The sequence below is a fragment of the Plectrocnemia conspersa genome, unplaced genomic scaffold (genome assembly GCF_051122295.1).
Source record: "Plectrocnemia conspersa isolate PC_06_02 unplaced genomic scaffold, ASM5112229v1 ptg000014l, whole genome shotgun sequence".
Lineage (NCBI taxonomy): Eukaryota > Metazoa > Arthropoda > Insecta > Trichoptera > Polycentropodidae > Plectrocnemia > Plectrocnemia conspersa.
In genome coordinates, this window is record NW_028277178.1 from 28365997 (window position 1) to 28379743 (window position 13747).

Genomic DNA, 13747 nt, shown 5'->3' on the forward strand with positions numbered 1-13747 from the left:
TTACTTTTATAATCATAAGCTTTTTGAATAAATTGAAATAAAATCTTTGCATCTTGAAACAAGAAATATAAAAATTTGCCACGTTCACCTTTTTTGAGATAAGCGTTAAACGATAGTAAAGGGTGGGCCTTTTCAACATTTATACGAATTTCGGTTAGAGTAGATACCGCCGATTAACATAATATTCACAAATTTCTTGCTGCGCAATATATATTATATTATGAAATTCGAATATTGAATAGAAAATGTATTCCAATATTCGGATATATTCGTATTTTTTTCTCGGTTTTTACCGATATTAATTTATTTTGCTAACTTGTCCAAAAAAACAATTATTTACTTTTAAAATATTATTTAATTAAAAAATAATTATTGCTTTATAATAATTATATTCAATAGCTAATAATGTTTGGAACGAATTTGATATACATAAATATCGGCGTTTGTTTTGTGCGGATTTACTATTTAATTGTCTATTGATGTTACTCACAATGTGCTCTAAAAAAGTTAGTAACTATTTATTGTGACATGTTTTTGGAAATAAAAAGTGTGTGGATAATAATAACCAATCTTTATATTTTCTAGCATATTGAAGGCTTTCTTGAGAACAGTTTTCTAAAAGAAAGGAAAAATAATTATTTTAAGCATTTATTTAATGACTGTCTTCTTGATTATTTAAATTTCGCTGTTGGTGTTGTTAGATTCATCACATGAACTATCCTTCAATTTACAAATTGAACCACCATGCCATTTAAAAAGCTTTTAGCCAAATTTACGCAAAAGCGTGAGAATTTAAATGTACGATATTAAGTCATAAACGTCAGCAGGTACCTAAACAAACGTCTTTGGTAATTGTCGATCACTTCTACTGAAACTGGCATTTTATCAAAAAGTTAAACCGAACTCTCCAACTTGAATCCACTAAGTTCGTACGAACTTTGACGCCGACCCAACCATCCTCTGGTATGGTTTGACGTACGGAATCCTGACTTGAACCCGTTTCGGAGACTACTGGATCATAATTTTAATTAGTGAAGTGCAAATATAAGAGTTCGTAGCGATTGACAATTATGAATATGTACTTTCACAATGTGATTTCGTTACTGTTACCTAATCAGCATAATAATGTACAGATAATTGATTTCCTATTTTGCCTATTGCAGCGCCGTGTTAATAAGTGCAGGAGAATATTCTGTCACCTTCCTCGTCTGGTCTTTCCATATTTTAGTACGTCATTTTATTGTTATTTTCCCTTCCATATAACGTCACAACTATCACCTCAAGACTCTCACTCTCCTCTTCGGCAAATGTATAAAATTTGCAAGTTAGATTATTGAGATCCTTTCTTTTGTACTTAGTTGTTAAGTAATAAATTTAAATTATTAATTCTTACAAAAAACATATATTGCTAGAAAATAATCACTTACTTCAATCGAAACGTCAGACTATAACTTTCAAACTAAGATTAAATCTGTGAAAGGTAGTTTTATGCATTTGGTTGGTTGTACCATTTGTCATTCGTTTTGAGTTAGTATAACTATCTCAACGGTACAAATGATCACCGGTAGTAAATTTATATTATTTAACATTAAAAATGAACATCTTATGATCTCAAAGTTTCCAATCGAAAACTGGTTTTAGATTTAAATACTTTATTAAATATTTAAACATAAAATATTAGATGAACCAAAACATATAGACATCTTTATTGATTTACAACTGCATCTAAATATATTTGAATATGAAAGCGTGTTCCGAATAGATTTATTTTTGACGTAATTTTTTTCTGTTTCTGTTATTTGCCTTCATGCATATTCAAACTATAAATTGCACAGTATGCTTCTTGCATGTTAATGCTTTGGTAATATTTCTTCTAAAACGAAGCCATCTTCCACGATGAGACAAATCTCCTCGGTCGTGGCACACCAAGATGCAAGGTCAAGTTCAAGACGTTCGATCGTCCATAACTAGTTTTCGTGAATGAAAATGTTAAAATGTACAAACCGCCCGTGGCGATAGGATACTGATCACTGCTAGCATTAATCAGCGACTTTCTCGCGCAACAACGGGCACGACTGTCATGACACCTCCCGCTCTCCTGGTTGTGACGACAGAGGCCGTGGGCCGATCCGGTCACTATTATCTCATTGATATACCCAAGATGACGAAACCAACAAGATCTGAACCACGAACGATTCGTGAAAATAGGAATGCAGCGTGGGTGGTGGCCAATGTCAGTAGAGATTAGCACAAAATGTAATTGTTTACACTAATACATATAACATCTTTGATTTCAGTAAGATAATTTAATGTATTGTTTTGCATCTAAACTAGACTGCACATTAACTTTTAAAGACAAAACAAATACACTACATTTTTGATCAAAGTAGCAGATAGATGACAATATTTGCATTCTTTTTTATATATATATTTTAATATATATTTATTTTTCTATATTTATTTAAAAAAAAAAAACAAAACAAAAAACATCGTTCAACGCGTGATCTTAAATTTCTGCTCTGTGATTAGTCGGTCGCCTTGAGGGGAGGTACCGATATGTGTGAGTACACATGGTGGTATTTTTATTTTGATGTACGGCTGTTGATATAATAATCTTACCGTCCCTTTCACTGTTTGTATAATTATATGTTTTATTTATTTACGTGCATTTTTTAATTGAATTTATTTTTAAAATTAATATTGTTTTTTTGTGCACTGACTTTTAAGAACAATTAAGTGTAATACATTTATATGTACATATTTAGTGTTATGAGCATTTTATTCATACTCAAAATTATTGGTTTTTGTAGCAATATTATGTCGGATTCTATTCACCAGCTACTAAAAAATATTTAATGAAACATGCGAGGATGTTTAATATTAATTTAATGTGAATAAACAACTCATCTATCACTCGAATATCTTTCGAATTAAATTTTCCCCATAAACTTCCTCTCCGGCGAAAGACCGGATGTACGCAACGTGCGTTTTATATTTAACCGCCGGCGACACAAACTTAACTGCGATGTTCCATTGTAACTGTCCCTTAACTCGATTATAACACCCTACTGAAAAAATACATTTTATATAAATAAACAACCGCATTTAATCGATATTATTTCTCGTCACGTTAATCAACGCTATATTACGATCATAATCTCACACAACATTATTATTACGCCGAATTTTCGTTTAGGCACGTGACACGAATCTAAATTACTACTTCCATCTTCGTTCATCTTTTATGAATATCGCGTGTGCGAGCGATGTGTGAAATATCATTAAATCTGATCGTATAGTATTTTCCGATGCTCATATAATTTATGTTCCACTTTCGTTTTAGTAAAATATTCAGCTATTAATTAAAACGCTATTGAGGATGGTCGCTATGTGAGGTGTTAAGAGTAAATAACACATTTGACGTAAATGACGCATGCGCGTATCGTATTTATATAGACTTCGATATACCGATTTTAAATATTGACTTATTAATACATTAATTTATTTTGCAGCGAATGCTGTTTAGCATTATTCTGTCATAAAGACGTCCCACTTTAAAATTGGCTCACGAGTGTCGCGTCGCCGTGTTGCCATTACAAAATAAACGTTTCCTGGCGTTTTCGCGCTTGAGTGCAATTTAATTGTGGCGATGAAGTCTTCAATTGGTATAAAAGTTAATTGATGTAAGACGATAAACAACGCAATCTTTCTCTCTTACAATGCGCTTATTGCTCGAATGCAGAATTTAATAGAACACTTTTAACCATTTATGCCAGTTGGGGTAATATCGAACGATTTTTTTATATATTTTTAATTTAAATTAAAATTTAAAAAACATTAACTAGTTTTACTTATAAATACAAGTTTTTATATTATTATATTTCTTTAATAATATAAACATTACATCGATTTTTTTGATATATTTATAAGCAAACAAAAAACTCAATTAATTCTGTGTGGTTATAAATTTCAACTTTTATATTTGAGCGGCTCTCTTATTTTATCTATAGAGATCCTTAACTTTGCCCCCCCCCCCTTCTATACAATTATCTAATACAAAATCTTACCTTCCTAAGTGTCTGTAACTTAACGCATGTCTTCAATATGCCTTTTTAGAAATCGTAATATGCTATCGTCGCTGTCGTAGTGTGAATAATGGAGCGTTCCCGCTGCGACGGCTCCGACACGATTTTATTGCTTTTGACGTGAATTTTTGTTTTTGCGCCCTCCTATTGATCAAATAGATATGTATATCTACCGCTGTAAATGTATTCCGATATGATTTCACTGAAATGACATATTTTTAAAAATATTTTTGGAGTAGATGCGAGATTGTTTTTTTACATTTTCTTTGAATGATAACCCGAGAATTTCTGGCTTAGAATCAGGGACGTCATTTCAGCTTTTTCCAGGAAAGGGGTCATAAGTTGGTCGGTCAGTAGTGTTTTTTTTTAAATATTTTGATTACCACATAATTCATAGTATTTCATTAAATTACATGCATATTTCTGTGTTAATTCAAGTGGGGGCAAATGGTCCCACATGCTTTCCCCTCTTAAATTACGTACCTGATTTGTTAAAACTTATTTGTCTATCGGTGGCAATGTCAGAAATGGTTAATAAATAAAGTAGCAGAATATAGCTTCAGTCAAAAGAGAGTTGTCCACAAACCTTTTATATGTGTTTTCATAAAAGCTTGAATAAATATGAAAAAAGCATATTTAGCTCAATTAAACTGTATTGCCATACTCTGATTTTCTAATGAAGTATAAATATGTCTCCCGGGTGGGTCTCTAATAGCGAAACCATTGTGGTTGCTTCCCAATGTCACAAATATCACGAATTTGAATAACTATTTGCTGCGCGAAATAATTATTTTTATTTTGACCAAACTAAAATATATTGCATAAGGACAATACCTAGTGCTAAGTGGTAACAAAAGGTTATAGGAATGAATTACGGTGATTCATGTTTATATCTCTGGTGGTCATTGTTTAAGCTTGGTTCTTGGGTGTTTTAAAATTATTATTTCTTTTAAGACTTTTTGTAAGTTTTTAAAACAGTTCAAAATGTATTTTTTTGTGATAAATAGCCTCATGATATTTGCCAATATCTTTACAGAAGTAACATGCAATATCAATTTTTAGATCAATTGCCATATTTGGTGTAAAAATTGGCCAGTCTATGGTCATTTTAAAAAAATATTTTGTTGTCATTAAAATTTGTAACATTTCATTAAATGACATGCATTTTTCTTGCTAAATTCAAGGTAGGGCAAATGCCTCCAGCCGACGTCCCTGGCTACGCTATGTACCCTTCACATATTATAACAGTTCTTAAGTTTGATAAAATATGTTAATGGTTATCAGGGATTTCATTATTTTAGCATATGCTCGACTCGAACAAACAATGATGAACATCTGGTCTCAATTAGACTTTTACCGATGCCAAGAAACTGACAAAATTTTCGGGCTAGCCAAAATAATTTTGCCCTGATCATAAAATTAACATTTGTTAAACTGTTTCTTATTGTTTCCACGTATTCAACTAAGCTTTTAGCTATTTCTGGATATATATTTTTAGCGCATTTACTTTAAAAACCACACTACACGAACGGCCCATTCATTGCGACAATGCCGTCCCGAAGCTAGTGCCGCCCGGGACGGTCCGCCTCTCCAAACTACACCGAATTCATTTTTATATTTAGTATGGCTATGAATATTTTATAAATACTAAAAATTATTAATTACACATTTAATAAATAACGTACATTTTTTAATTATGTCATTATGGCTATTACCCCTAGATAGCACCATACAGGTGTCATGTGCACAATGTTGAAATGAAATGCCGTTGCAAGATGACGACGCCTCTCAATGAGTTCATCATTATGATCGAGTGCAAAAGTACACGGTTAATTTTAAATACAAACCAAAAACTTAGTTTTGTCTGTAATTTGGCAGAACGAATAGGACTCATATCAAAATATGTGTTGCTATTTTATAATGCTTGTTAGCCTGTAGCATCCATAACCTTGCTTAAATTGATCAGCCTCTTTAAATAATATCCCTCGGGTGATAGCCTTTTATAAATAAAATGGAAAGACGCTAAAAATATGACATGTTGTTCACATTTTATTAATCTCAATTATTTTATTTATATCTTGATTTGTAATTAACTTACTATTTTTCCTATTACTTTACGTAGAAACTTCTCGAGCAGAATCATTACTAACATTAAATATTAAATCTTACATTACAAGACATACATTAATGATTCCATCTACGGCTATTAAGAAGCACAAAAAGCGGTTACACTGTCCATTCATCAATACAAAACGAACAACACTTCTAAAATATAAAGACAAATAAATATCATTAAAAAGCACTCGTAACACCATCAACAAGCACTTGAAAGCGCTTTTCACACGTCCGACTTATCGAAACGCCATCTTACGACACCAGTGCTGTCCAGCAAAAAATTAAAGTGCATCTCGTGTCCGAGAGACTATCACTATCTCGGGTCACTCTTCCTGGATACCTCGTCAGAATTTTTAATCAATCGGCCGCCGAGGTCTGTAATTAATAAAGGGCCGATCACAAAAAGAGCAAGTGAGTTAATTGAAGGAGCTTATTGGACACACGTGTAAGGTGAAATTATACCCTTCGGTTCGACGGACGAAATGGCTTTATCGTAATAAATCATGAAAATGGAGGCATCATGATTAGACAAAACGATTCATGTCGATACTGTAATATTTTGAACGTCGCGTCAGATTTGAAACGTGGATCCCGGTGATTATATCCATTGGCTGTCATCTTTCTATATTTAGTGGCCGAGGCCGACTAATGATTGGCGCCAGGTAGGATGAAGCATGGATGGTTTGGTGCAATGCCAAAATGGTTTTGTAACTTTATCCATAAACAAACTGAATGGATACTCTTTAAGACTCATGAAGAGTATCAATTGAATGCGCCGTATACTTAATTACTTATTAGATTGTATAATAGTTTTGCTTAGTTGTATGTTCTTATATGCTTTTGTCTGCAGCATTTTGCAGTACAGTCTTATAGCTATAAACTAAATTTTATGACTAATCAATCTTTCACAAATCATTTCTGTATCTTCCTTTGTCATCGTAGAGTATAATAAGCTATTCATTTTAATAATAATGTGCAATAAATGATATAGTTACATGCTGTATTGTTTTTATGTGAATGTGTTGATAGTGGTACGGCGTCGTTTGATTCTTAAGTTGTCTTGAAGGTCTAGTTCAACTCTTAAATATTCAAGATTTGATGATCTATGTAGAAGCGGCTATATTTTTATGGGCTTTGAATGTTTCGCCTGTTTCAATCCGGCGTGAGTTTTGCTGAATGCACCCAAACGCAGCAAGGAGGTAAAGCCTAGCTAGTTTTGTTCTGAGCCTTATGCAACCACTGAACAAAGGCGGTTGCTTATGGAATTAGACCCATGTCCTAAATAAGCAGTTCATATCACGTCGGGTCACCAATTTAAGGATTTACTAACCCTAAGCGGCATGACTTCGCAGCCAAAAAGACGCCGTTGGAAACTGGTTATAATTTATTAGTTAATATTACATATATTGCGACAAACTATGGTGTGCGAGAATTGTTATTCTTTGAACGGTGCGGTGGTGGAAAAGCTGTCGGAGGGATGATGTCAGTGGAAGATCTTCAGAGGTCTTGTAGTTGTGGCAGCGACATGGTAGCGGAGGTCAGCTTCTCTCTGATGCAGTGACAGTCTGGTGGAGTCTTTCTCTGGCCTCGAGTCGTGTCTGAGCGTATCTGCCCTCGGGCTGTTTTCTTATTTCTGTGTTTATTGTGGTCTAAAAATTGAAGAAAATGTTTTTTTAATGATATTTAATATTTAATAAATAAAATAAAATTAAAAGGCTACAAGGAAACTCTTATTTTCAATTAATGGTAATTCGCCTATTAGTAGTAGTAAAAAAATTACCTTTTTATGCTTAGGGCAGGTTCAAAATTTTATAGGAGCAATTTACATGAAAAAATAATATCAATTCAGATGTGTAACAGAAGTAATTGTTTCACAACATTCGAGTTTCATCCAAGATTTTTTTACCCCAAAACGTCTGTTACATAGTTTTTACAATGACCAGGAACAAAACGTAATATGCTCAATGTTAAAAAATGTTAAGCATTGCAGAAGTAAAGAGCTTTTAAGAACTATTATACGTTAGAGGTGTTTTTTACCTAAGATTATTTTTCCTGGTCCTATTTTTTCTTATATTTTATTTTGGATAATAATGTATTCTTTTTCATCTTGTTTCATATCCTATCATATTGGCGATTTTGATTTTGTTTACTGCTGAACGGAATATTTCAGTGAAATTGCATCCATACTATTCTCTCGAATTTCGTAGCCATGAGGGACGACGTTTAGTTATACTTCTTCTTCTGCTTATGTTTCCCTGAATGATAAACCAGTGATATATTGTTACCTTGCCCGTTTCTCATCAATTAAATATTCTTTTAATGCATCGGAGAATAATTTCGTGTTATTTATGGGAACGCTTTTTTCTAGACGTAACGAGGGCTTTTGTGTGTCCCGTCCTCTACATTATATTGTCTAATTTATCCATATTATTACAAATGATCACACTTAACGCGAGTTTCAAGAATAAGACCCCACAAAAATATTATAATTAAAATAATAAATCTTTAATTATGCGTAGTGATTTGAGTAATTAGGTGTGTTTATAGTAAATAGTATTTTTATGCAATACTACCACATGCAAAGATAAGTCCTAAGTGTCATTTGCTTTCACACGACGTTAACGACCGCCGTTCTTCTCATTTTCTCCATTGCATTGTTCGCAGAGCATATGTTTTTCAAATTGAGATATCTCTTCTACATATTCACACACGTTAATGTCTCATTCGAATGATTTATATACATAATAATTTAATACACGCGTCAAGCAATAAGTTCACGCATAAGAAACATTTTGTTCGATTTATGGTTTTCATGATTTACAAAACATGTACTTAAAGTTTTATAAGAGACGGGAAAAAACACGTGTCAGAGGCGCCAATATCTACATGACGAACGGAAATGCAACTATATTTGCAAACATAGACATTACTATGAATCATGACTGAGTGATTACTATTTTATCCTATTCAGTAAAAAGATTATGTGTGTAAATGTATTAGATAAAGTGCTCTGTGTCATAATTGTAAAAAAAGTATACTTGATTAAACCTAAACTTTTTTATTTTTGCAGACAACACGACCTATCCACCAACCGAAAACAAATCCGACCAATGGTTCGGAGCCACCATCTCCAGCGGAGGTGAAGATACTCCTTTTGTGGTAAGCGATAATTTTATACGTTCGATTTGTTGTATGGCAATATGGCGAATGTCGAACTGCTCGATTAAAAAGTGTGGGAGTCGTTGAGCACAAGAGAGCGTTCCTATTCCAAATATGGCCACGCTGGTGACAGACTGCGTTCCGTGCGTTGTCGTGTCACTCACTCGATCAGCATTGTTGTAGACTAGTTGGATAGATAAGTTTAGCAACCGGTGTATGTGCAAGAGACCGTAGTTGAATCGTTCCTTTCGGAGGGCATAGTAAATTTATCAGTGGACTTGATTATGAGATATAAAAAAATATTCTATATTCTTATGCTCCGACTTTCTCGGTTGTATGTGGTAAGTAGCCATATAAATCGAGAGTCTAAATACAGCATCTTTCAGTTATTAATGATACAAGTCGTAATTAAGACATTGTAAGCAAACGTGTCGTCTTGTTTTTTGAATAAGCAACATTTTTTCAGCGACAGACAGCTGATTTGTGCTCAGTTTTGTTTGCCATTTCACCATGAATGGACTTAAGCCAGAACAACGCTTGCAAATTATGTTAACTTATTTCGAAAACCGTGGTTCAGTTTGCAAAATTTACAGTGCGCTATGTCCATTTTACGGTCCACCCAAGCAAGTAATTCCAATAACCATGGATCGTTTTCGCATCACCTCTAATTGATAATACGCATCCGCAGAGACGTCGTACAGTGCGCACCGAATAAGTTGCTTCTACTGTGGAGCGTAATATTGAGAAGGTCACAAATGAGTCGATTCGCCATCGTGCACAGCTATTGTAACTGTGTCCATCAACTTTGCCTAAAGCTCTTGGTTTACGAACTTACAAGATCCAGCTCGTGTTTCACCACAAAATTTCGTTCAGCGATGAAGCTCATTTTTGGTTGACTTGATACATCAAAAGGCAAAATTGCCGCATTTGGAGTAAATAAAATCCACAGGTTATTATTGAGGCGCCGTTACATCCACAAAAAGTCACTATCTGATGGAATCATTGGTCCATATTTCTTCAAAAATTATGAAACATTCGATGAGCGCATAATTTCGCGTAATAGACCTTTGAATTGTCCTCCAAAATCGTGTGATTTAACACTTTTAGATTATTTTCTGTGTGTATATGTGAAGTCTAGTCTACGCTGATAAGCCAGAGACGATGGACGACTTGGAAGACAACATTCGCTGCGTTATTGTCGATATATGGCCTCGAAAAAGTAGTCGAAAATTGGACTTCTAAATTTCTACTATTATTTTTTATTAAAATCCAATGGCCTTGAATACTTATTGATTTCACACAAAACTTTCCTCAAACAAGTTCCATTATCTAATTCTGCTGCTATTCCTACTTCTATAGATTGCAAAACTTTTATTGTTGATTTAAAGTGTCTCGTTTAAATCGTGTAGAATTGACAGGGTGATCCAATTGGCAGCACTGTAAATCAGACAGCTGTCAATAAACCCGCGTGTACAAAATGTCAAATGCAGAGACATCGTTTCAACTTTTTCCAATAGGGGCAAAGGTTGGCCAGTCATTTTTTTTTACCAAGTTCAAGTTCAGTCCTTGTTTAGAATTCACGTTAAAAGCAATGAAATCGTGCCTTCACAGTGAAAACGCTCGGTTAACTAGCGTTAATAATAAGATTTTTCAACAATAACAATATTAAGACTTTCAGTAAGTGAGAATCTAATAAAGCATATCTAAACGGAATTTTGGTCAATAGGAGAGCGCAAGTTGCCGTTACCAAGCGTTCTCACTGCGTCGGCACTGACACGGTTTTTTTGCTTTTGACGTGAATTTTTGACTTCTGAGAAATGATAATTGTTTTTGCGCCTTCCTATTGACCAAAACTCGATTTGAATATACTTTGACCAGTACTCTCATATTTTAGAGCATAGTGTAATATCAAATTGCAGACCGACTATGAAGCAATATGCGAGTTGCGACATCTGTATGTACTTCTTCTGCTTATTAGAAATATTTCTACTCTCAATATTTTTTATAAAAGTAATATAAAATATTTTCTGATACGTTCATTTATTTCGTACTCTTTAATTTATTGGTATTATTTTCTATAAAAATCATTTAATCAAATTAAAAAAAATATTATATGTTTTGAATGTATTTTATTTATTATTTCTTCAGCTATATATGTAAATATATAACTATCTGGGGTACCTCAAAACAGTGAAAGATCGACCGCCGTACATGTACGGCAATACTCCTTAAGTAGTTAAACGAAAGAGATTTAGAAAAAAATACAGTTCTGTGGAACTAGAATTATTTTTTTGCCGTTAAAACACATAAGTATGACTAAATTCTTAAATTTTTGTTTATCGTATAATTACACAAATAAATTTTCTTTTATTATACTTACTATTAATTGTCTAATACTCCAAAGCTTAAACTAACATACAGATAAACTTTATATATTTATATTTTACAAACATATTTAATGAATTGTTAAAATATTTTTTTCGCGATACATAAATTTAACGCCCATTTTTTAATTTACAATATTTATGAATACAGGGTATTGCATTATACGTTATCGGTTTATAACTATTTTTAAGTTGGCAATATTTATGATTCAAATAAGAAGAAATGTCTAATATATAAAAGTAATAATGGGTAAAATACATAAATTCAATGAATCATAAAATATATCTGTATGTATAATGAAGGTATCTAATTTCTGTAATACATATACAAAAATATGATTCGATATGATATAGAATGTGTGTATGGGTACTTATGAATATGAGCGTATGTTTGAGTTGATGTGTAGTTGTAAAATTTGGGAAAGCTGTCAAGTCATGATGATCAGAATAGTAATAAAAAATAAATTATTGTTAATTTTAATTTTTTCTCTATTTTTGCTCTAAATTTTTAATTTCTTAGCGACAGAGTTTTTTTGGGTTTAAACTAAAAAATAAATCAACCATTAATGTGCTTTTATAGACTGTGCAAGGACAGCATTATTTATTAAGCCGTCGATCTGTAACGTATCGAATGCTTCTTCAATATCAACCATCAATAATCATGCGTTTTTTTCCATAATAAAATATCCAGGATTCGAAAATTACCCAATACATCCCTGTCCGCGCACGTTGTAAATTCGATGAGCAAAACTGTCGGTTTTAGCCCTTTTTTGTCAATTTTGTACGTGACCAATTTCGATATTTGTCCAAAGGCCGACTATCTTGATCGTTCATTGGTACCTCGTTCGGTTCCGTTGAGTTTTTGCTCAAGGTATCAAATTTTTGATCCCAAAACAAAGGGTCCGCAATCCGCGGGGACTCTAGCAATTTGTCAGAGCGGACAGCCCCTTTTTGTACACGCTGGTGCGGAATTTCGAATTCGAAATGCGAGAGTCGATTCAATGTGACCTCATGCGTGCAAATTGTGATGTAGGTATTTTACAAAATGTCTCCGTAGAACCTTGTCGTCTCCAGACGAAAGCAGGTATTAAAAAAATGTGTGAAATTTTATTCAACTTATATATATATATAATTAAATACTAAATAAAAAACATGTACAAAACGTAAGTGGTAACGACGATTTGTCAAAGACCCTCGAGACAACTTGAGGGTTCTAATTGATCTCGGGACATGTGTCTAGAATTAATAAGCGCCCTTAAAAGCCGCTATGCTTTAACAATGCCGAGTCTGGTTATCGTCTCGCACTCGTGTGAACTCCTTATCGTTAACCACCATCTTGGTGTTGAGGGCCGACACCTGCTTCGAGATTATACCGCAATATCTGGATTTATATTCTGAGCTTTATCGGACATCTAAGCACTATTCTGCTATTTGTGAAAAGCTTTAAACGGGAGAAGCCCGAGAGTGGTCGTTGAACATCTTCGTTTTATGCCTATCGTTGGTTCAAAGTTCTTTCAAAGATTTATGGACACTAAAGTTATTTTTTAGTAGTTCTCTCTAGTTATAATTAGCATTAGTTTGAGACACACCTACCATTGAAGACGACACATCTTATGCTATATGAATAGTTCTCTCAGTTATATAATATATTTTTTAATTATTTTCATCGGGTGGCACAAATAGGTATTTTGCATACTTGTTCTTTTATCTGTCCCTTAACCCTTTCTGCGCGGCATTTCAAAATTTGGTAATATGTGGGGTGCACCTATTCATGCCATATTCTTTTAAATATTATGGTTTAATAAATTCAAGTGATTTACAGCCTTAAATTTTACTAAATAGCCACATGTTAGGCTCAAAGGTATGCCACCTTTATGTGCTCAATGAGTATTAGCGATGTTCTTGATGACTTCTATAGAAGCCATCCGCGGTGAAAGGGTTAAAAGTATTTATTACCAATTAGATATAATATACTTATTGCTGTTTTTCTTTTAATGTCCTCTT

The 13747-nt window shown here is 33.3% G+C and overlaps 1 protein-coding gene across 2 annotated transcripts in view; it reads left to right on the forward strand.

The window, feature by feature from the left end:
- The window catches only part of if (integrin subunit alpha inflated), a 77704-nt gene that overhangs the window by 35844 nt on the left and 28113 nt on the right, over positions 1-13747 (forward strand). For both annotated transcript variants that reach the window (XM_088203171.1, XM_088203170.1), the window contains exon 3: positions 9271-9359. In XM_088203171.1, the coding sequence (XP_088059297.1) occupies positions 9271-9359 (89 nt within the window). The remainder of the gene's footprint in view (positions 1-9270; positions 9360-13747) is intronic.